At 51.6% G+C, this 22,737-nt stretch overlaps 2 protein-coding genes across 21 annotated transcripts in view; one reads left to right on the top strand and one right to left on the bottom strand.

Moving 5' to 3' along the window:
* Window positions 1-18,311, top strand: part of TBC1D5 (TBC1 domain family member 5) — a 592,732-nt gene extending 574,421 nt beyond the window's left edge. For all 15 annotated transcript variants that reach the window (XM_070772644.1, XM_070772249.1, XM_070772468.1 and 12 more), the window contains 3 exons: window positions 12,368-12,447; window positions 13,305-13,421; window positions 14,357-18,311. In XM_070772644.1, coding sequence (XP_070628745.1) covers window positions 12,368-12,447; window positions 13,305-13,421; window positions 14,357-14,638 — 479 coding nt within the window. In that variant the 3' untranslated portion in view covers window positions 14,639-18,311. The remainder of the gene's footprint in view (window positions 1-12,367; window positions 12,448-13,304; window positions 13,422-14,356) is intronic.
* Window positions 16,793-22,737, bottom strand: part of PLCL2 (phospholipase C like 2) — a 211,539-nt gene continuing 205,594 nt past the window's right edge. For all 6 annotated transcript variants that reach the window (XR_011561751.1, XM_019964638.2, XM_070771823.1 and 3 more), the window contains one exon: window positions 16,793-17,173. Coding sequence is in view for 5 of the 6 variants with exons in the window: in XM_019964638.2 (XP_019820197.2) it covers window positions 16,994-17,173 (180 nt within the window). In the remaining variant the exon portion in view is untranslated. The remainder of the gene's footprint in view (window positions 17,174-22,737) is intronic.

The following is a 22,737-nucleotide window of genomic DNA, read 5'->3' as shown; positions in this document are numbered from 1 at the left end:
CGGGGTCCCCAGCGTGGCCCGTCTCGGGGCCTTCACTGGAGACAGACTACATCACACTCCGTCCATTGCCCAGCCTGTCAGGCAATGAGTCCATTACGTGCGGCCAAAATGGCCGCATTTGGACGCAGCCCAAATGCACTGGCCTCGAGCCAGTAACAAGTGATCTCTTACGAGCTTGGAGCCGCGCGTGGCCCGCATGGCCGACTGCCTCCCCAGGTCTCCCCAGGCTGTGTCCCGGCCCTGCTCTGCCCTCGGCTTCCCTCCATCCTCCAGGGAGAGGGCGCTGGAGGAGGAGACAGCGGGAGAAACCCTGAAGGCGGGTCCCTTCACATCCAGTCCCCGCCACTCCAAAACTGTTCATACACTTCTTCACGGTCAACTTTTTAAATTCAGATAAATTAATTTTACACGAATCTTATAGCATCACAGTTTAAAGTGCATCCGAAAGAAGTAATGAAGAGGTAGTTTATAAATAACTGATGTATATTCCAAAATTAATTTTATTATTTAAATTCAAGTTTAATTTTAAAGTAACCATGAGTATATGTGTGTGTGTACACACTGTAATTTTTGCTTCTCTGTCTACATGGGTGACCTTTGTGTTACTTAACTTGGGGTTTTGACCAAAGTAGAAGAACAAAGACGTGACTGCAAATATTTACTCTAGGAGTTCTAAAAAAATCTGGTAGTGGGATGTTTCCAAGTTGTTTGGTCCACATAGCAGCTTTTAAAGCAGCTTTTACTTAAGCCTCAGGATTTCCAAACAGCTTTTACTCTTTTAGGCAGCACTAAAAGAACATTTTTCTCATTGCATGGGATGGGAAGCACTTTTTAATTAAGAAAACCTCTTATCAGCTGTGAATTTTCAGCTAACCTCAAAAGCAGATTTGTTTTGTGTATATGTTTCACTTTCGGCCAGAATCCCTTCCCACGGCTGTGGACTTCTCTTTGCTGTGGAAGTAGCCTGGCTGCATCTTCACGGTGGGGTTGAGAATCCCTGGCCCTGGGGCCTATGGATTCATTTTATTTCATCCGCATATGTAACGCTTTATCACAGGGTGTTCCTGGGTTGTAGGCAGTTTGGATTTTAACCAAAATTTGAGGAAAGCGTAAAGGCTGAGGTGTGAAGCTCTCGATTTAGTTTTTTACTTATTATATCCTTTAAAAATGACTTTAATACTCAACATATTTTTCTCCATATAAACTTTTCTGTTTTTCCGGATCAGTAAAGTAGTGCAACAGTTGAAACTGAAAAACCCACTAGTAAGTGATGGATTATAATATAGTGACGCAGTCTTTATAAAGGTTAAAGTACATGAGCATAAGGAGATGTTCATCTAGTAAGTGATGGATTATAATATAGTGATGCAGTCTTTATAAAGGTTAAAGTACATAAGCATAAGGAGATGTTCATGATGTATTATGAAGTGAAAATAGCAGGTGGCACAGTAGAATGTATTTGATGTGGAAATAACCATTGACTGTGGTGGTCTGAGTGAGGAAGAGCACAGACGGGCTTTCCAAGGGGCTGGTCTTCCTCTCTGCTTGGAAAACCTGCAGCTGCCTCAGGTGCCTGCACCTGGCACCTTGAGGGTGATCTGTATGCTGCAGGCACAAGTCCCCTCTGAGACCAGCTTCGGGGATTCCCCTGACGGTCCGCTGGGAACAACTTGGCGCTTCCACAGCAGGGGGCATGGGTTCAGTCCCTGGGCAGGGAACTGAGATCCTGCATGCCATGAGCAGAGCCAAAAAAAAAAAAAGCAGCTGCAGCGATACCTAAGCAGGAGAGACAGGCTCACAGGCATCATACAGACACAGGGTGAAACCAGGCTCCGTCACTTCTGAGATCAGCCTGCTTGTGATGGTACATAAAATGGATTTGCCAAGATCTGTCTCACCAGTTCATTGCCAAGACTAAGATATTTTTAAAGCCTCGCACAAGGCCTTCCCTCTTAGCCAGTGGTTAAGAATCTGCCTCCCAATGCAGGGGACACAGGTTCAGTCCCAGGTCAGGGACTGAGATCCCACACGCCACGGGGCAGCTAGGCCTGCACACTACGGAACCCGCGTGTCAGCACGGACGATCCCGCGTGTCGCGACTAGGACACGATGAAGCCTGAATACACATATAAAGCCACCGCTGGTTCAGTGTGCACACAGATCCTCTCCTTCCTCTTGGCCATTTTTCCCACATGCCACGGGGCAGCTAGGCCTGCACACTACGGAACCCACGTGTCAGCACGGACGATCCTGCGTGTCGCAACTAGGACGCAATGAAGCCAAACCTAGATAAACACATAAAGCCACTGCTGGTTGAGTGTGCACACAGATCCTGTCCTTCCTCTTGGCCATTTTTCTTTTTAATTTAAAGTCTTTGTTGAATTTGTTACACTATTGCTTCCATTTTATGTTTTGGTTTTTTGGCCCCAAGGCCCGACCAAGGATCAGACTTACACCCCCTTCCCTGGAAGGTAAAGCCTTAGCCGTTGGACCAGCAGGGGAGTCCCCTCCCCTTAACTCCTGCTGTCCCTCCTGGTGGCCCATCCTGGGAGACCCCGCCCGCCCACGGCCAGAGGAGCTGAGCAGTGACGGGTTGGGGCCCCACGGCTGGACAGTGAGAGCTGGGAGCAGCCCTGTTGAGTATCCCTCGGTCAGACCACGTGCAGGGATGCTGGGATTGGATCTGCAGGGCCTCACGTTAGGTGTGTGAGCGCTCTGAGCAAGAACAGCCTGCCCAGAACTGCGTGGTGCCTTTGCTCCCCTCAGCAAAAGCCCTGCTGAGCCTGGCTGCCCGCTCCTGAGGGGCCTGGGGTGGCCTCAGATTCTCATCCCGCCCCTGCCCTTTTCTGACGTTAAGTATTTTCACTGAGTTCCTCTCAAGGAAATTCCATATCAGTCTATGTTATTGTCAGATGTGCAGTGATATCTTAAAATGTCAAGTACAGTTCAAGACTATCTTTTTAACAAAACAGATACAGAGAAAAGCATTTCAGTTAAAAATTACAGGAAGACATTTGTTTAAATGGCCCTTTAATTACAGAGGTAATAAAACTGACTCGTTAGCAGTTTTATTTCCTTATGGTTCCAGAACCCAAAACTGAAAGCATTATTTATCAAAAATCTACCAAAATTCTCATTTTATTGCCTCCACGTAATTGAGCTTTGTCAATTCAAAGATTTAGAGACAGGAGTTGAAAATGTGTCTTTTATGAAATCTAAACTTCTCCTATCAACTTGACAAGACTTTCTCACGTGTTCATTTTTCTGTTGCTATAGTCACACCCCTCCCTGTCATGCTGACAACTGACAGCATGAACCTCCGTGGCTGAGTTGGGCTATTTTTAGGCTTGCCATCGCTCACACATAATTGCACGTGGGTGAGCTGCCTGCACTTCTCTGATCTGTGAGCTGCTCCCAGGGGAGGGGTTTCCAGCCTCTGTTAGGTATTTAGTTTGCGGCAGCTCGTCCTTTCATTGGTGGTTCACACAAACAGTGGGAGGGTGAAATGCAGTGAATCAAGGTGGGTTAGAGTTATGCCGCCCAGCAGACCTTAGACTGCTGTCGAGGTGGACACCCTCCAGGCCATCACAGCTGTTGCTCGTTTCACAGACGAGGAAACCGAGAGCCAAGGCCTGGGCGGGACGAGGGACACAGAGCTCGCTGGCGCAGGTGCCCAGGGCCTGTCCCAGGTCCCGCTGCTCTTCCCGCGCTCCTGCGGAGGCCCCGCTGCAGTCAGGAGCCAGACGTCGGGTCTGCGGTCTTAGCGCACACCCGAGCCAGCTTTGCACTTGTCATAATATTTATGCAAGAATTAGCTGTAAGAAGAGGTCATTTTTGAAAATTAGTTTATTTGCCTCTGCAAGAGCTTTATGAATCTGATTTGCTGATATTTAGCAAAATAGCATTCAATAGACGTTTTTGAAAGTGTTTAACAAGCAATTAACTAGTGACATCTGAGAGACAGAGAAGGAAACTGATCACCAGGCAGCTCTCCCTCTGTCAACCACATTGTGCTGAAAGCTCTTTGTAATTATTAAGAATGTGAAACTTTGCATTTAATTGCAGGATGAGATCTACTTCTCCTGAGAGTCTTGTTAGCAGATTTTGACTTGAAGCTCTGAAGGTCTGCACTTCCAACAGCCCCCAGGGCACCTGGTGATACTGACCCGTGACAGACACCAAGCAGCCAGAGCACTTAAGATCACTGGGGCAAAGTGCAGCTCGGGTGTCCCTAACACTGTTAGTGTGTCCCTCCCCCGCCCTGCAGGCACACATGTGGGAACTCTGTGGGAGGAGTGCCCCCCGCCCCCGCCACCATCTGAGGCGCCTGCACACACCCACACCCGCGCTGCGCTCAGCCTCTTCCCAGCCCTGCTCACTCCTCGTGGAAGGCGCTTCTCCCCAGATTTGATTATCAGAAGCTTTGGAAGTGTATTTCTTGCAACAACCTTATGCATGCTAGGTCACTTCAGTCTTAGCAACCCTCTGCGACCCTAGGGTCTGTAGCCCGCCAGGCTTTTCGGTCCATGGGATTCTCCAGGCAAGGATACTGGAGTGGGTTGCCATGCCTTCCTCCAGGGCATCTTCCCGACCCAGGGATCAAACCTGGGTCTCCTGTGCTCCTGCATTGCACGCGGATTCTTTGCCACTGAGCCACCCGAGCAGCCTGTACCAACCCTACACCTATTGGGAAAACCTCAGCAAACTATACGCTCTCTTAGCCTTTCTTGGGCTCCGAGAACACCTCCCTGCTCACGTGGCCTCAGTGTGGATGATTCATCTTTCATCATTTTGTTTTCCATCTATGGCTCTCACCATCTTCCCACCCACTTTTCCAAACTGAATATCTTTCACTGTCTTTCTCTTTTGTAAATATAATTCCAAGATCCTTTATCTTTTTTTAAGTAATTTATTTGTTTTAATTTGGGGCTAATTACTTCACAGTATTGTGGTGGTTTTTGCCATACTCCGACATGAATCAGCCACGAGTGTGCATGTGACCCCCCCATCCTGAGCCCCCTTCCGCTTTATCTTTCTAAACTGTCTGATCGCCTAACCTGTCTCCCCATCTCCACACCAGGCTGCTTTTCCACTTCCTCTAACCCCAGCCCATCCAGCTCATGACCCAGGGGGCAAAAGACTTGTCCACCCCATCCCCTACCTCAGCAGAAACAGTCCTGCCACCAAAAGCCCAAAGGTTCAAGGACCTTGTGGCTCAGGCTGAACCTAAGAGCTTGTGAGTGGGGGCAGGTGGGGCCTGGGACGAGGAAGCTGACAGTCGCTGCCACGGCGTGTCCAGCTCCCAGCCGAGCAGCAGCACTTAACTGTCCACGAGTCATCGACTGGGCAAACTCTTGTGGCCTGAGATTCGCAAAGAATATGTCCATCTTAAGCCAGTTGTGTGGGTCTTATTTGACTAAGTGATGTAATTTTAAGATAACCTTAGCCAGACTTCTATCTCATTGCTCCCAAGTGAGAGGGGATGGTGGTAAAAACCCCAGGCTGTTTCCTACTAGTGAGGTCCTCGCCATGTTTCTGCTTTTATTTTTAGAAATGCATGTTCTTCCAAAGGCATCTAACCATTACTGGAGCTTAGAGACCTTCTAAGTTGAAGAATATAATCAGCGTCTCTCCTAGTGGACTTGACGGTAGCAGCCGTATCATGAACAGGATAGATTTTACCCTGAGAAGCCGTGCTCCGTGCCGGGCTCTTGGCTGGCAGGCAGGTAAATCCTAAGAGAAGAATCCAGAGTCTGTTGAGGTCAGTGCAGGTTTGGAACTCTGAGCTGAGCACACTCGGTTCACTTAGAACTATTTATCGACCTGAAGACTCATGATGCGCGTATTGAAGCAGCCTTCCCTCGGGCTTCCTAAGGATCGCTCCTCTCCCAGTGCGGAGTGTGCAGTCTTCAGCCATTCTGGCAGCTGCATGCGAGTAGGGCCCTTGACTATATTTTCCGTGTGATCTGCTCTTTTGCTTTCTAAGAAAAGACTGCACACGGAGCATCAGACTCAGTCCTTGGCTCCCAGTAGACCGTCACTAACCACGTTCCCTTTGCCCGCCCCTCAATCCAGGACCCATGTGATTGTGCTCATGTCCCTTCATTCTTCATCTGAAATACATCTCACCCACATCTATTCCTCAAGAGATAGAACCAGCCCTCATGCTGGCTGGAAAGCCTCACATTGGCCATTAAGCCAGTATTTCCTCAGTACCTGCCCTTGGATATGAAAACGGGTTTGGGGAGCAGTTGGTTGGGGGTGGAGTGAAATGGAGGAGTGCCTTTAAAGTCAAGCTCAAGGTGAATGGAAGAGGAGAGCGAAGCTTCAGAGTAGGGAGAGAGCACAGAGACTGTAAACCTCATTAGCAGTGCCTCAAGTGACACGTGGCTCCAGGGAAGCCAGCAGTCCCCCCGGAGCACCAGCGAGCTGAGGCGCTGGGGGCTGGGGCTCTAAGGCCAGGGATGCAGTGAGCAGGCCTGTGCAACTGAAGACCAGGACGTGCCGTGCAGAGCCGGGCGGTTTCGGGGGACTTTTAGTCGTGGGGCCTCATCTCTGAGTGACAGTGACGAGTGAAGGATAAGCAGGACAGGGCCCAGCGAGTGGGCAGGGGCGGAGGGGAGGCCGGATGCTTGAATGGGTTACATTGATACACGGTTATGTTGATGAGATTTTTGCGGGATTTCCACAGAAGTGGTTAGTTTTACGAATTTTTTCCCCCTTTTATTTCAATGTCCCAACGTCTGTAATGGGTAATGCTTAAATATAAGGAGATTATAAAGAACATAATCTTCCTTCTTCACAGAAACAAAAGAGCCTTTATATCATCATTTATTCTGCCTCTTACTAGAAGGAAAAATGTGCGTTACTTTGAAAATTTTAAACATTTCACGTTTCTGCCTTTAATATCATGAGGTATGAAAAGAGACTATGTTTTTCCTTTTTTACATACAGATTCGACTTAAATTAGTACATTAGTGACTGAGAAGTTGTAGGTTAGTAAAACAGTTATGAACACTGCCTTGAATCACTGTGTGGTGGAACTGGCTAGGCAAAGGCTTTACACGGTCAGTAGTTTGTGAGTTAAATAAAAATGTTTGCGTTCAGGGCATTTAGCAGCCTCTGAAGGTAATCTGTTTGGACTTGGATTTGTAAACCCTGAATTGCTTATGTGCAGCTAGTTAGCTCAGTTGATTAGAGCTGAGGTTTAGCCTTAAAATGATGGAGAAGGCAATGTCAACCCGCTCCAGTATTGCTGAGATCGTCCTTGGACAGAGGAGCCCGGTGGGCTACAGTCCGTGGGGTCGCAAAGAGTTGGACATGACTGAGCTACTGAGCACGCAGCCTGAAAATGAAGTGCACGTTTTTGTCTGTGTCCACTTTCTGGGGAGAAGATCTTGGTTTCCGTCAGATTCAAAAAGGTGAACTCTGACTGAATCCAGGAAGCCGGGCGGGAGAGCTGCGGGCGGGAGGCCCTGCTGAGGACACCGAACTCAGGCTCCTCTCCTCGGGGTGCGCCCTGCCCGCGGCCCCTTCCGTGAGAAGGCCTGGGCGATCTGCCAGGGGACGGGCAGTCTGGCTGCTGTACGAGGCCAAGGGCGTCCCACCCAGTTCTCATCCACCCGCATCCGTGCCGGTGACCTTCTGTGGAAGTGGGGTCTTGACAGACGTCCTCACGGTGGGAGGACGGCAGGAGGGAGCACCTCCAGGGACCCGAGCGCAGCACGCCCGCCCCACGGCTCTGACCCGGCCCTCCACTGCGAGCGTGCGTTCCCCTCATTTTCAGCCACAACGCTTGTCCATTAGCTTCTGGTCCATTAACCCCCAAGACAATAGACACACCAGGAAGCTATTTATGAATTTTTCTTAAAGCAGAGCAGCCCAGAGGCAGGCAGTGCGAACAGGTGCTGTTGCCGCGACCCTGGGACCATCGTCCGCGGGCTCTTGAGGGGACCCTCGGGGCTTCTGCTGCCTTCCAGGGGCACGCGGACAGGGGAGGCCCCAAAGGCACAGAGTCAGCCCCCGGGGCGCCTTCCAGAGGCTCCTGGGGCTTCCCTCAAGGCGCGGACCACGGCTGTCACAGGACCACCCGGGGCAGGGGGCATGGAAGCGTCTGGGGAGGGACTTGGGGGGTGCCCACCAGCACGCGCCGGCCTAAGACTCCAGAGACAGCGGCCGTGAGGTCGGGGCCGCGGCTGCCGTGCTGTCGGGGGAAGAGGAGGCCCTGAGGAGCAAGGGGGCTTCCCGCGGAGGCTGATGGACCAGAGGCTTCTGCTGCTCTGGCTCCTTACCCACCGCTGCCCTCTGCTTTCCCGCCAGCACAGCCACTGCACCCTGAAGTCCTGGGGCTTATGGGAGTCTGCCAGCAAGGCGGGGCGTCCCGGGGGCGGGGGGCGGGGCGTCCCGGGGGGAGGTGGCGTGGGGGGGGGGGGCGGGGGGGGGCGGGGCTCCTTGTCCATGGGGTCTCGGTCCCGGGTGGCCAGCAGGACGTGGTGAGAACTCAGCTCTGAGTGGGAGAGTCAGTCTACACACTCAGACTCGGATGTGTGAAACTCTTGTTCCGAAGTTCATTCCCAGCAATGGCAGCCCGAGGCCTGACTCTGCCGGTTAAAGGCAGGCTTGCTTCTTTACTGGTCCCCCGTCTCATCTGGACCGAGGGCCACAGCTAGTTTCTCCGCCCTGTCTCCTCGCCCTGCCGGGGTGAGTCAGGACTCTGGGGTCTCCCTTGCCTCTGCTGATGGAGGAAGGGCCTCTGAGTGCCCTCCGGTCCCTGCTGCCTCTGCGGATGGCTCTGTCCCCGCCAGAACCTCTGATTGCCCTGTCGGCCTGAACCCTCGGCCCTGAAGGCCTTCGGTCCTTAGTGCTTCGGCCATGGGTCCCAGCACGTTGAAGGTAGGAACAGGTGCTGTGGCCGAGCCTTTTGGCTTCAGGCGGTGCTCCCAGCAGACCATCCAGGAGGCAGCAGGAAGTCACAGTCCCCGGGGCAAGCAGGATGCGCACAGCGCTTGCTCTCCACAGTCACCTCTCTTCCTGGCCCCCAGAGCTAGACATGGGCTCCACGGGCCTCCCTCCGCTAGATCCTCAGGCACGAGACCCCTGGGCTTCCTGCCGAAGCCCTGGAGCCCCCACACCCACCGGCCGGGCTCCCTACCGGCCGGGAGCAGAGCCCTGCGCCCTCACGACTCAGTGGGCCAAACCTCTGCCTTTCCAAAGCGCCCAGGCAGCGCTCCGCCTCCCAGCTCAGCCCTAAAAGCCCAGGCAGAGTCGTCAACACAAAGGCAACCTTTTCAGTCCTCCCAAAGACCTGCAGAACTGTCTCGTCAATTTTCTGCATTTGGTTGCCGTTAATGTCTTGTTGAGTGGATTTTGTGTGTGTGTGTGTTTATTGAGAGAGAACAAATTGTTACAGGCTTTTAAGGAAACCAAAAACATTCAGTCTCTAATTATATCTATTGTCCCATTCCCATTCGTCTTGCTTTCTTGTTTTGAAGCAGGCCTTTCTAGTAGCCAGAAGCTCCAGTCACATTCTGAATAAGTTCAGGCTGCTGTTTTTCTGCTGCTGTCTGTAAGAGGACTTGTCAGCATGGTCTGTAGATTTATTCTTGGTGAAGATTCTAATAAAGTCTCAGGCTGGACTTATGTTGATGGGACTTAGTCTTTGCCTTGCCCCTTGCTGGAAATACTTTTTGGACGAAAAGCTATGAAAAACGTAGATGACATATTAAAAAGTTAAGACGTTACTTTGTCAACAAAGGTCCATCTAGTCAAAGCTATGGCTTTTCAAGTAGTCATGTATGGATGTGAGCGTTGGACCATAAAGAAAGCTGAGAGCTGAAGAATTGATGCTTTTGAACTGTGGTGTTGCAGAAGACTCTTAAGTGTCCCTTGGACTGCAAGGAAATCCAACCACTCCATCCCAAAGGAGATCAGTCCTGAGTGTTCATTGGAATGACTGATGTTGAAGATGAAACTCCAGTACTTTGGCCACCTGATGCGAAGAGCTGACTCATTAGAAAAGACCCTGATGCTGGGAAAGATTGAGAGCAGGAGGAGAAGGGGATGACAGAGGATGAGATGGCTGAATGGCATCACTGACTCGACGGACGTGAGTTTGGGTAAACTCCGGGAGTTGGTGATGGACAGGGAGGCCTGTCCCCTGGACAGTGCTGCAGTCCCTGGGGTCGCAAATAGTCGGACACGATTGAGCAACTGAACAGCAACAACAAGGATCGCAGTATTTCGAAATGCAGGTTCCAAGGGTGTTTTTCCATGCTTGTTCAGTCGGTCACCACTCACCGTGCCCCTGAAGTTTGCCAGCTATCCTGCTGAGGGCTGGGTGTAGCCCTGAGCAGACCCCGCTAGGGGTGACGGCCAACCGATAAGCCAGCGTCAGGTGTGACAGCGCTTTTGTCAGCGCCATAGAGGAGCTGACGGCAGGGGCCCTGAGGGTGGCCTGGGCACATGGTCTGGGTGGGCAGGAAGGCCACTCCCAGGAGGATGCAGGAGAGCCGAGGATGGAGCCCCCAGGCAGGCTGAGCGCTGCCCCCGCTCTCCTCCTGCGGGCACCAAGCGCACCAGGGGCGGCCTGGGCTCCAGAGGCCGAGGGGCCAGGCCCAGAGCAGAGCCTCGAACAGCGTGATGGAGTGCAGGGCTGAGAGCCAGGCTCACGGGCCAAGTCACTGGACTCCTGGTACGGCCCCAGGAAGGGAGGGAGCAGCTTTAGAGGAGGGTGAGCCTCTTCCTGCACAGGTTCTCAGCTCGGTGCTCGGACGGTGTCGTAAAAATGTGTTTTAATTGCCACCCCCAACCAAGATGGAGAAGGACACGGCAACCCACTCCAGTGTTCCTGCCTGGAGAATCCCAGGGACTGGGGAGCCTGGTGGGCTGCCATCTATGGGGTCGCACAGAGTCGGACACGCCTGAAGTGACTTAGCAGCAACAGCCCAACCAAGAGTCTCCAGAGGAGCCCTGCAGGGTGGGGAGGGCGCTTTCACTCGCACACCCCCTTTTTAATTACCCCCTCCCCAGAAGCACAGGCCCAGGAGCACCGGGGGCTCAGGCGCACCATGCAGAAGGCCACAGCCCTCGCTCGCTGAGGCTCTTGGTGAACAGATCAGCGTGACGCTGGTGCTCAGAGCTGGCTCAGGGGGTCTTCGGGTCAAGTCTGCATGAAGGCCAGGCCTCCTGCAGACACAGAGACACAGCTCCGGTGAGGGGGTTAAGTCTTGCTGACTCCACAGGCATCGCTATCGGGCGACAACCACAGTGCCATGGGTTTGTCCTTTTCTTTTTACAATTTGTTGAATTGACAATGTACTTGACTATTTATATTTTTTAAAGATTGTTGCTGTTCAGTTGCTAAGTCATATCCGACTCTGCGACCCCGTGGACTGCACACGCCAGGCCTCCCTGTCCGTCACCAGCTCCCGGAGTTCACACAAACCCATGTCCATTGCGTCGGTGATGCCATCCAACCACCTCATCCCGTCATCCCCTTCTCCCCTTGCCTTATCTTTCCCAGCGTCAGAGTCTTCTCCAGTGAGACGGCTCTTCTCATCAGGTGGCCAAAGTATTGGAGCTTCAGCTTCAGCATCATTCCTTCCAATGAATGTTCAGGCTTAATCTCCTTTAGGATGGACTGGCTGGACCTCCTTGCAGTCCAAGGGACTCTCAAGAGTCTTCTCCAACACCACAGTTCAAAACCATCAATTCTTCGGTGCTCAGCCTTCTTTATGGCCCAACTCTCACATCCATACATGACTACTGGAAGAACCATATATGGACCCTTGGTCAGCAAAGTGATGTCTCTGCTTTTTAATACACTAAGTTTGTCATAACTTTTCTTCCAAGGAGCAAACGTCTTTTAATTTCATGGCTGTAGTCAGTGTCTACAGTGATTTTGGAGCCCAGAAAATAAAATCTGCCACTGTTTCCACTGTTTTTAGATAGTTTCTTTAATTTCTGTCACCAGGAGGACCTGGTCTTTAGGCAGAGGAGGTGAATTAACAGCACTGAATCCTGGTAAGTGTAGGAAGCCTAGCGGAAACGTTGGGTGAATGCTCCATGCTGTCTACCCCGTCGTAGGTCAGCAAGGGCAGCTCCGGGCTGTCAGCGGAAGTAAGACACTTCTGTCGCTGTGAGAACACATTCATGGGACGTTGGTGGGAGGCTTTGTGTCCCAGGCTCTGTGCCCTCTCTCCTGCACCCAGCCCCTGCCCCATGTCTGGCTGAGCAGAGCACCCTTGGTAGAAAGAGCTGCTGTGCAATGTGGCAGAGGAATTCCCCGACTGGTCTGAAGTGATGGTGCGGCAGCAGATAAATTATACTCAGGGCATTAGTTATAAAATGTCATTCTTTTATTTTTCAGTAAATATTCAAGAAGTGATATTACAGGAAAATTTGGAAAAAGAGGATCAGATTCTGGTTTCCCTGGCCGGACTAAAGCAGGTATGTCTGTTCACCTGACCCAGTGCCACCCAGGCCAGCCTTTTGTGCCCGTCACCGGGGGGAGGGCACCCCAGGCCAGACGTCCCTTCCGCACGGACCCCTCCTGCGTGGCCCCGGCTCCTCCCGGCAGTCATGTCTGAGCAGCCTGCGGCCAGTGGCCAGGATGGTTCTCGGTCCCCCCACCGCTGACCTCTCGCCCCTTCCTCTCCGACGCTGCTACGGGGGCTGTGTCCCGCTCAAGTCCAGTCATGCCCCTGTAGACACGTGGACGTCCTGGGAGCACAAGGCCCAAAGAATCTCCTCCTCTAAGCAGCCTGGGCCCCTCAAGGGTTGTACTTGGTAGACAGACGGAGCATGAATGTCCGTGAAGGGGTGCAGAGCCCTCACCATCAGCCCACCTGACTGACCATCAGCCCACCTGACTGGCCCTCAGCCGGGCGAGGCCCCCCGGAGCCGAGGGCGCTCCCTGGGGCAGGGTGGAGGACCCCGGAGACTGCCCCACGCCTGTCCCTGTGAGGGCCTGGCCGTGCCGGCAGGGACGGCTCAATGTCATCCATAAGGCAGAGCTGGGTGTTTTTTGGTTTGTTCTTTCTTCCGGTCATATATTCATACCCACACAAGAGAAGACTGGTCAGGGCACCTCCCTGGCGGCCCAGCGGTTAGGACTCCATGCCTCCACTGCAGGGACCACAGGCTCAGTCCCTGGTCAGGGAACTGAGACCCCACAAGCCTCGAGGCACAGCAAAAAGAAAAACCAGAGTGGTCGGTGGAGTCGGGGTCAGATGTACCCGAGGTTTCGGTGACGTTTAGAGGCAGACCCCTTGGCCTTTCTCATGGATCGTCTTCTTTGAAATCAGATCAAAGACATCCTGAAGGGCTCCCTGCGTTTCAACCAGAGCCAGCTGGAGGCTGAGGACAACGATCAGATCAGCATCTCAGACGACCACTACTGCTCCAGCGGCGCCGCCCAGCAGGTACCAGGCTCCCAGGGCGGGGCAGGCAGCCCTGGGGGGGCTCACCGCAGGAGGGGCGAGAGCCCCAGACCGCACGTGGGGGGTGCTGCACACAGCTGTGCGGGGTGTGTTCTCGGGGCGGTGCCACCACTGGCGGCTCCCGCACTTGGCAGCGCACAGCCCGCACACCCGTAAGCAGCGGCTTCCGCCTGGACTTCTGCAGGTCCATTAGGAAGCCCTGGAAGCGGGCTCTCTGCCTGTTCCCGGTCCGATGGCTGCAGCCCTGGCTTCCCTTCCCCTTTCGCAGGGGAGTGCCGACCCTGCTTCCCCGATGCTGTCCAGAGTGTACTTCACTTGGCCAGAAGCTTTTTGGCCTTCAGGGGGAGGGACTTCTCAGTGTCCAACACCCCGTAAGCCACCTGGGTCAGGGAACGTTTTCTGCGAAGGCCCAGGGAGTGAATATTTTAGCAAAATCTCATCCAAGTTACCTTCTCAAAAAGTAGCATCCAGATGCTTACAAACTGTTTATTTTTTTATGATTTTAAAGAAGCAGAACGGCATTTTCAAATGGGACTCTTTAAGCTTTAAGAGTGCTCTTCCAGCAGAGAGCCCTGTGAGGTCCTTTCTCGCAGCTCCGCTCTTTGGCAGAGGCCCTTCCCGGTCCATGTGTTTGTAGACCCTCCCAGTGCCCCCCACTGTCCTGGGAGACCCTGGTGCTCGAGGGATGAGCGGGCGCCAGTGACTGGACTCCAGGCGGGCCAGCCTGTGCCGGGATATCTGCCCCGACGGCGCACAGGAGTGGGACGAAACCAGAGGCCAGCCCCGGGGGGCGGGACAGACCCAGACCCCTCGGAAGAGCCCCCTGCCCACGGGAGGAGCCCCCCAAGCCCGCGGGAGGAGCCAGGGCCCGCCCAGCGCCCCTCACCGCGCCTCCTCCGGCCCTGACCCCTTTGCAGGCCCCGCCAGCAGCCCCGGGTCGCCGGGAGCGGCCGGGCGCGGACGACTTCGTCCTGGTCTCCAAGGACTGCGAGGAGCGCGGCGCCGGGCTGAGCCCCGCGGGCCAGGCCCAGCCGCTGCGGCCGCTCCGGGGCGCCGCCCGGCCGGTGCTCGTGTTCTCCGACCCGCTGACCGGCCCGGCCTCCGCCTCCTCCAGCAACCCCAGCTCCAGCCCCGACGACGACAGCAGCGGCCACAGCAAGGACTCGGGCTTCACCATCGTGAGCCCCCTGGACCTCTGACGGCCGCCGGCCACCCCGCTGCCCCGGGAGACGCCCCTGCCCGCGCGCCCGGCCGGGTGCCACCCTCGGGGCCTGCGTCGGAAGCCCGCCGGGCAGCGCCAACCTCTCCTCCGCACTCCTGCCGTCCAGGGGAGGAGGAGCGGGCCTCCAGCCTCCCCTGGGGCGCCGGCGGACAGCTGGGGAGAGCTGGGCGCGGGCGCAGCAGGGCTCCAGTGTTCTCCAGCCTCAGACCCCACGGACCCGGCTGTCAGCGCCCCTCCTCAGACAGCCGTCTTCACCTTCGGAATCTGAGCGTCGGAAAAGAAGGCCGCGAGCGCCAAGCCGGCCTTGCTGCGCACCCCACCGGCGCCCGCTGCAGCAGGGCCTCCAGGAGCCGGGGCAGCTCCCGGAAGGCCCCGCTTTCTCCTGTTGCTTGGCTCATCCCTTTGAAGAGAAGGTCAAAAGAGGCTTGACCTTTGCAGTGTGGAAATCCGGACTGACCCTGCGCTGGGTCACTCCCCCGCCAGACTCTGAGCTCAGGCAGCACAGCTTACCGCTTTTGTACGCAGCCTCTGCTCTGGGAAAGGAAGTGTCGGATGGAATGATCTTGGGTTCTCAGTTTTGCTGATGCTAAAAGCCTGTGTGAACCGCAAAAGTGACATGTGCCTTGCTCCCATTTAAGTCACATATTGGCTAATACCTTCTGTTACTATAAATGTAGCAATTTCTTAATATTTTAAGTTTTTTTTTTATGATTTCTGGATTTTCACTGAATATTGCAATTTACTGGCCAGATAAGTTCAAGGATTGCTAACAGTAATCTAAATTACACATTATTTTCTCAGTCTACAAATCTACATTTAATTTTTTACTATTTTCTATTCGTTTTGTTTTTCCATGTAGAGTTTATTTCAGAACTAAGAGCCTCGGTTACTGGCTGGCTGCTCACTTGTGTGAGCAGGAAACTGCACTATTATTATTCAAGTAACAGGTTTAATTTTCTAACTGGAATGATACTGAGTGAAGACCAGTGGAGATGCACAGGCAAGCGATAAGAGCCGGGCTGAGGACTTATTCTGTAAAAGGATATTTCAGGGTCTGGGCAGAAATAAATTCAGTGTATCAGCCTGAGCCAATGCCGTGAGCAAAAAGTGAGGCACCACAGTGCAGATCCCACATAGTTATCCCGCTCACTTACCCGAGTGGCTGAAAAGAAAATGGACAAATCAAAAAGCAGTTATTGAGGATTTAGAAACCTTTTACACTTCCAAAATTTGCGAGCAGTTTGGTTTGGGAGAAGCAGTCATTAGGGTGCAGTGTCCAGTAGCTCTTCCAAAATAGTGTGGCGTTTCACTGATCCGGAAAATAAAGTCTGGTGTTAACGACTCAGCTGGCCGGAGGAACACGGCAGCTGCTGCAGCCGCTCCACGTGCCCCTGGCCGAGGTCCGCACGGGGTCCAGGCTCGCCCCCCGCAGGACCTGAGAGGCTGAGAAGGGGGCGGGGTCTTGGCTTCACAGATAGCAGCCGCTGTGTAAAGTCGGGGCCACTGTATGTACCGAAAGCAAAATGCCAAACCAGACACGCTTCTGACAAAGCTGTTTACCAAGTCGCTGGCCACTCTTAGTAGAATTACCTTGAACTGGAAATTTTAAAAGTTAAACTTTCATTAAAGGCACGCACTGCTATTGGAGAACTATCATAAATCATCTCTTTAATGTGGCCACTGCTTCATACAGTGAGAAGCTATGCGCAGTGCGTTGCTGCCACACCGGTGGCCTTTACGTGGCCTGCGCACCCAGCAGGGGTCTCCAGCCAGGAGCGGCCGTCCCACCGCAGTGCGCTGGAAGCCCGTGGCTCTGCACGTTCAGGGGTCGGGCTACTCATCCTAGTAAGCACGGCTCTCAGCAGGCGTGCTGCCAGAATCACCCAGCACCCAGAGGCCCCAGCAATCATACATAAGTAAGTAAAACTTATTTTAGGATTTGGTTCCCCACCCCCCGCCCAGTAAATACTAAATACTAATTAGACCATACATCTGTATCTTAAGACATTGTTTTCTGTTGGGAAAATGTCTGCTTCTCAATGGAACCAGAGTGGCTAGTCTGTTGTTCACATTGGAACTGAATTATGACGTCTTTGTATACAAATACAGCCTGTTTGGGCCAGGAAGAGAATTTCTTGTTAAAGAGTTTATTTGCCTCCATAAGCAGGGTTGCTACATACATTCACAGTTTTAATAGACTGCAATTAGCTATTCCAGTTGTGCTTTAAAATCCCCAATATTATTTTCATTAGTGAGTGCAAAGCAAACGTCCCATCCGGCTGACAGTTGGTCCTAGAGTTACAGACTCTGTGATCATCTCTAGAAAGTCCGCTCATTCTCCAGTCTCATCGTTTGCCTTCTCGGGTATGACCTCGAGGCTCCGCCGCGGCTTCTGGACGTCAGCGTTTTCTGTGCCTGGCTTGTTGAGTCCGCAGGAGACTGCCGCGTAGTGGATCTGCTTCAGGTTCTCCACGGTCTCGTTCTTGGCGTATTTCAAGAGGTCGGCTTGTCCCTGTGATGAGACACGCAATGAGACAGTATGAGCTGAGACGTGACCCGCAGTTAGTCTGCCAGCACAGGCCTCCACTGAGACAGAAACATTTTGATGCCTCAAGAGGGCACATCTATTTCTGATCGCACTGAATACAAATAGGTCAGTTTTAACAACAAAAAAAAAGTTTGTTCTCCCAGTTCTCGACAGCAGACTCCCAGGAGTGTGCTGCCCGATCAGCCTTTCCATTTTCTAGGGTATTTTATTTTTACATACATGGAATCAAGCCGTTATATTTTTCTTCAGTTTCCTTTTTTTTTTTCCACCAAAAGTCATGTCTTGGCAATCTTTCCATGTCAGTATATATAGATCTACCATAGGGTGACAGAATTTTTAAAAACAAAATTCTCCAGGTAGTCTAGGGTAATTAAGGTGGTAAAAACAAGAGTTCTTTATCTGCTTGAGTCTTACGTTTCTCACGTTCAGACAAGTCATCACAGCACTGTCAACAGACCAGACCGTTATCCAGCAGCAACACCAAGGACCCTTATGTGTGCCAACCCCGGGCCTGGGAGCCGCTGGGCTTCACCCCCTCACACCTACTTTGCTCTGCGCACCTGCAGCTCCAGGCCCCCGGACCTGGCGCTGGGACGAGGCCAAGCAGAGAAGGGTGTGAGGCTGGGAGGGCGCTCTCTGCGGCGGCGTTCACGCCTGTCGCTTCAGAGCCCATTGAAGAGCAAAGGCTACTGAAAATGGCGTCACCCACCCACGACCCAGGGGTCTGGATCTGGACACCAACCACACTGGCTTGGCAGTGTTTTCATTTGAGAAACTGAAACGCTATTTGGTTTCACACATTCTGCTTCCAGTTTTATAACTAATTCCATTTTCTTTGTACCTTGAAAGACTTATAACAACCTTACAGGTCAAATAATTAAGGTTTTCAGAAAATAATCTTTAGATGATGTAGCTGAAGGCAGGGCTCTTGCTGACGGCTGCTCACCCAGGGCTGGGGCAGAGGCTGGAGCAGCCGAGAAAGGCATGACCTCGGCAGATGCAAAGCACCGGAGCCAGCAGCCGCCCAGCAGCAGTGGGCCCGTCAACAAACTTACTGTGTGACCACAAAAGATGTCCTCATCAATAAAAACATTTCAAAGCATATCGGCACTACACAGTTTTTTATACTGAGCTAAAACATCAGGGATGCTGTTATTCCAGTTAAGTTTGTCAAAGCTTTCTTGTCAAACTGTCAGAAAAATGGAGGGCCCTCCTGAGGTGCGTGACCGGTGTGGCCACAAAGGCTCTCCCGCCCTCAGCCACCACGTGCGGTGACCACGTGAGGCCAGAGAGTGGACGGCCACCTGCTACCCCAGGGCTGGCTGGCACCTTCCTTCACATTACACACAGCGGAGGGAAGAGGAAGAGGGCATTCGGACCCCTCTGAGGGTCTGAGGAGGTGCCAGGCGCTGTTCATCTTCAGGAAAACGGGAGTGCGGTTATGAGTGGCTGGAGTTCAGCATGTGTGGGGCCCTCTAGGACTTTGAGGCTGCTCTGGAGCCAAAGCCCCCACCTGAAGGCTCACTCGGATGGTGGGTTCCGAGCTGCCCCTTCCTGCTCGGCTTCCTGTCCGCCCAGGAACAGCCTTCACTGATGTAACCAAGCAGGATCCTGTGGGGCCTTCCCCAGACAGGACTTCCCTCCCACCCCAATCCGCTGCTTTAGCTCCTCTGAAGCACCCAAATAACTGTATCTGATGCACATTTCCTAAATTATTTCACAGATGTGAACCCCTCCCCCCACCACCAAATGGAAGATGTTAACTACCTGACGACCTTGAGCACATAGCCCCCAGGCCTCCTGGAGCCTCAGGACTGATAACGTTAACTCCTGTGACACTGCCCTGTCACCTCACCACCAGCAGTCAGTCAGAGAATTGTGCATGAGCGATCACATACCCTGGGACCCCTTTCCCTCCCCTGGCCTTTAAAATTGCTGTGCTGAAACGCTTTGGAAAGTTTGGGGGTTTGCGGACACAACTACCCTTCTTGCATGACCCTACAGTAAACCTTTCTCTGCTCCCAACTCCAGCGTTTGGTGGCGTCTGGCTTCAGCCTGTGCCAGGCACACAGACACGTTCGCCAGGGATTTTCATAGGCCAGCCAGGAGTGTGTGCCTGTGACAGGCTGACCCAGCCAGAGGCAGCCCCTCCCTGAGTCCCAGCGGCTTGCAGGGTACATTTCACTCTGGGGACGTCAGAGGCAGTGCCCTGACAGCTGCGAACCACCCCAGGGCACAAGGCCGCTTGGGACTGAGAGTCGCAGCGCTGTGGCCCCTTCAGTGTCACCTGGGCCAAGTCGCTCCAGCTTGTGCACGCGAGGCTTGGGTGTGAGGCCCCGGCGGGTGGGCTTTGCTTGTGGCAGAGCACTGGTTGGCATTTTCCTCGTTGGACAAGGTCATTCACTTCATTTCTGATGGGACATCTGTTGGGGTTCTCCCTTTTTGTGACTAGGGAACTGACCCTGGGAGACTGATTGGAACTGTTTTGCTTGATATTTGACAGCGTCAATCATGGATAATTAGGAATGGATGATCAGAGCTCTGCTCCATCCTACAGTCCCCTGGCATGTTCTTGCGAAACTGGGAAATCTTTAGCTATCCTCCATTAACCCTCCAACTAATTCCTATCCTTCTAAAACTCTTCCACAAAATGGCAGAGGAAGGAATACTTCCAAACTCATTCTTTGAGGCCACTATCACACTGATACCAAAACCAAAGACAACACAAAAAAGAAAATTACAGCCCAATATCACTGATGAACACAGATGCAAGAATCATCAACAAAACTCTAGCAAACAATTCAACAACACATTAAAACGATCATACACCATGATCAAGTCAGGTTTATCCCAGGGATGCAAGGATTCTTCAATATACGCAATCAATGTGATTAACAAATTGAAAGATAAAAACCATATGATAATCTCGATAGATACAGAAAAAGCTTTTGACAAAATTGAACACCCATTTATGATACAAAAAAAAACCTTCAAAAATGGGCATACAAGGGCAAAATAATAAAGGCCATATATGATAAACCCACAGCAAACATTCTCAATGGTGAAAAACTGAAAGCATTTCCTTGAAGATCAGGAACAAGACAAAGGTGGCCACTCTCACCACTATTATTTAACATAGCTTTAGAAGTGCTAGCTACGGCAATCAGAGAAGAAAAAGAAAGAAAAGGAATCCAGATTGGAAAAGAAGAAGTAAAACTCTCACTGCAGACTACATGGTAGCATACACAGAAAATCCTGAAGACACGATCAGAAAATCACTAGAGCGATCAATGAATTTAGCAAAGTGGCAGGATACAAAATCAATACACAGAAATCATTTGCATTCCTATACACTAACAGTGAAATATCAGAAAAAGAAATTAAGGAATCAATCCCATTTACCATTGCAACAAAAAGAATAAAATACCTAGGAATAAACCTACCTAAGGAGACAAAAGAGCTGTACTCAAAACTATAAGACACTGAAAGACAACATGGAGAGACATTCCATATTCCTGGGTTGGAAGAATATTGTGGAAATGATGGTACTACCAAATGTAATCTACAGATCAGTGCAATCCCTGTCAAACTACCAATGGCATATTTCACAGAACTAGAACCAAAAAATCTCACAATTCATATGGAAACACAAAAGACCCCCAAATAGCCAAAGCTATCTTGAGAAAGAAGAATGGAGCTGGAGCAATCAACCTTCCTGACTTCAGACTGTATACTGCAAAGCTATACTCATCAAGACAGTATGGTACTGGCACAAAAACAGAAATATAGACCAGTGGAGTAAGACAGGAAGCCCAGAGATAACCCCACGCACCTGCGGGGACCTTATTTTTGACAAAAGGAGGCAGGAATATGCAATGGGTGGTGCTGGGAAAACTGGACAGCTATGTGTAAAAGAATGAAATTAGAACACTGCCTGGCATCATACACAAAAGTAAACTCAAAATGGATTAAAGACCTAAATGTAAGACTGGAAACTTTAAAACTCCTAGAGGAAAACAGGCAGAACACTCTATGACATAAATCACAGCATGATCCTCTACGACCTGCCTCGTAGAGTAATGGAAATAAAAACAAAAAACAAACAAGTGTGACCTAATTAAAAGCTTTCGCACAGCAAAGGGCACTATAGACAAAGTGAAAAGACAACCCTCTGATGGGAAGAAACGGAGCCGGTGAAACAACAGACAAAGGATTGATTTCAAAAATATGCAAGCAGCTCATACAAGTCAAGAGCAGGAAAACAACCCAATCAGAAAATGGCCAAAAGACCTAAACAGACATTTCTCCAAAGAAGACATACAGATGGCTAAGAAACAAACGAAAAGATGCTCAAGGATCACTCATTATTAGAGAAATGCAAATCAAAACTACAGTGAGATATCGCCTCACACCGGTCAGAATGGCCATCATCAAAAAGTCTACAAACAATAGATGCTGGAGAGGGTGTGGAGATAAAACAATAGATGCTGGAGAGGGTGTGGAGAAAAGGGAACCCTCTTGCACTGTTGGTGGGAATGCAAATTGATATAGCCACTATGGAGAACAGGGTGGAGATGCCTTAAAAAACTAGGAATAAAACCATGATATGACCCAGCAATCCAACTACTAGGCATATACCCTGAGGAAATCAAAACTGAAAAAGACACATGTGACCCAGGGTCCATTGCAGCCCTATTTACAATCGTTAGGACATGGAAGCAACCTAGATGTCCATCAACAGATGAGTGGATAAAGAAGCTGTGGTACATACACACCGTAGAATCTACTCAGCCATGAAAAGGAACGAATGTGAGTCAGTCCTAATGAGGTGGATGAACCTACACCCTGTTATACCAGGTGAAGGACGTCAGAAAGAGAAAAGCAGTCACCATATACTAACACATACGTATGGAATCTAGAAAGATGGCACTGATGAGCTATCTGCAGAGCAACAACAGAGACCCAGATACTGAGAATGGACGTGGGGGAGGAGGAGAGAGTGGGATGTATGGAGAGTGTAACACGGGAACTTACCGACCGTGTGCAAACCAGACAGCCAAAGCGAATTTCCCCGCAAGACTCAGCTCAAACCAGGGCCTGGAAACAGCCTAGAGGGGCGGGGTGGGGCGGGAGGCGGGAGGGGGCGCAAGCGTCAGGGACGCCACGGGGGAACCTGTGGCTGCTCCATGCTGGTGTTTGGTACAAACCAATGCAACTGTGTAACGCAATTATCCTTCCCAATTAAAAGTAAATTTTAAAAAGTGGGACTTCTGCAATTGCTTTTATCTGGGGGGTGTGTGGATGTATGTGAGTGTCTCACTCAAATCCTGTTCTCTCCTCGTTTTGCTGAAAGTGACTGTGAATGTGAGCAGATGATCTATATCACTGTCTATGACTCTCACTTGTTTGTTTAAACTGAACTGAATATTTGGGAACTGGGGGAAAAATTCCCGATGATGGCTGGGTTCTGTATAAGCAGTGAGAGAAGGAATCTGCATTTCTCTTCCTGTGCCTTTGATACACAAATG

Source organism: Bos indicus, chromosome 1 (genome assembly GCF_029378745.1).
Source record: "Bos indicus isolate NIAB-ARS_2022 breed Sahiwal x Tharparkar chromosome 1, NIAB-ARS_B.indTharparkar_mat_pri_1.0, whole genome shotgun sequence".
Classification (NCBI taxonomy): domain Eukaryota; kingdom Metazoa; phylum Chordata; class Mammalia; order Artiodactyla; family Bovidae; genus Bos; species Bos indicus.
Note: the sequence above shows the minus strand (reverse complement) of the source record. Positions and strands in the feature narration are given on the sequence as shown.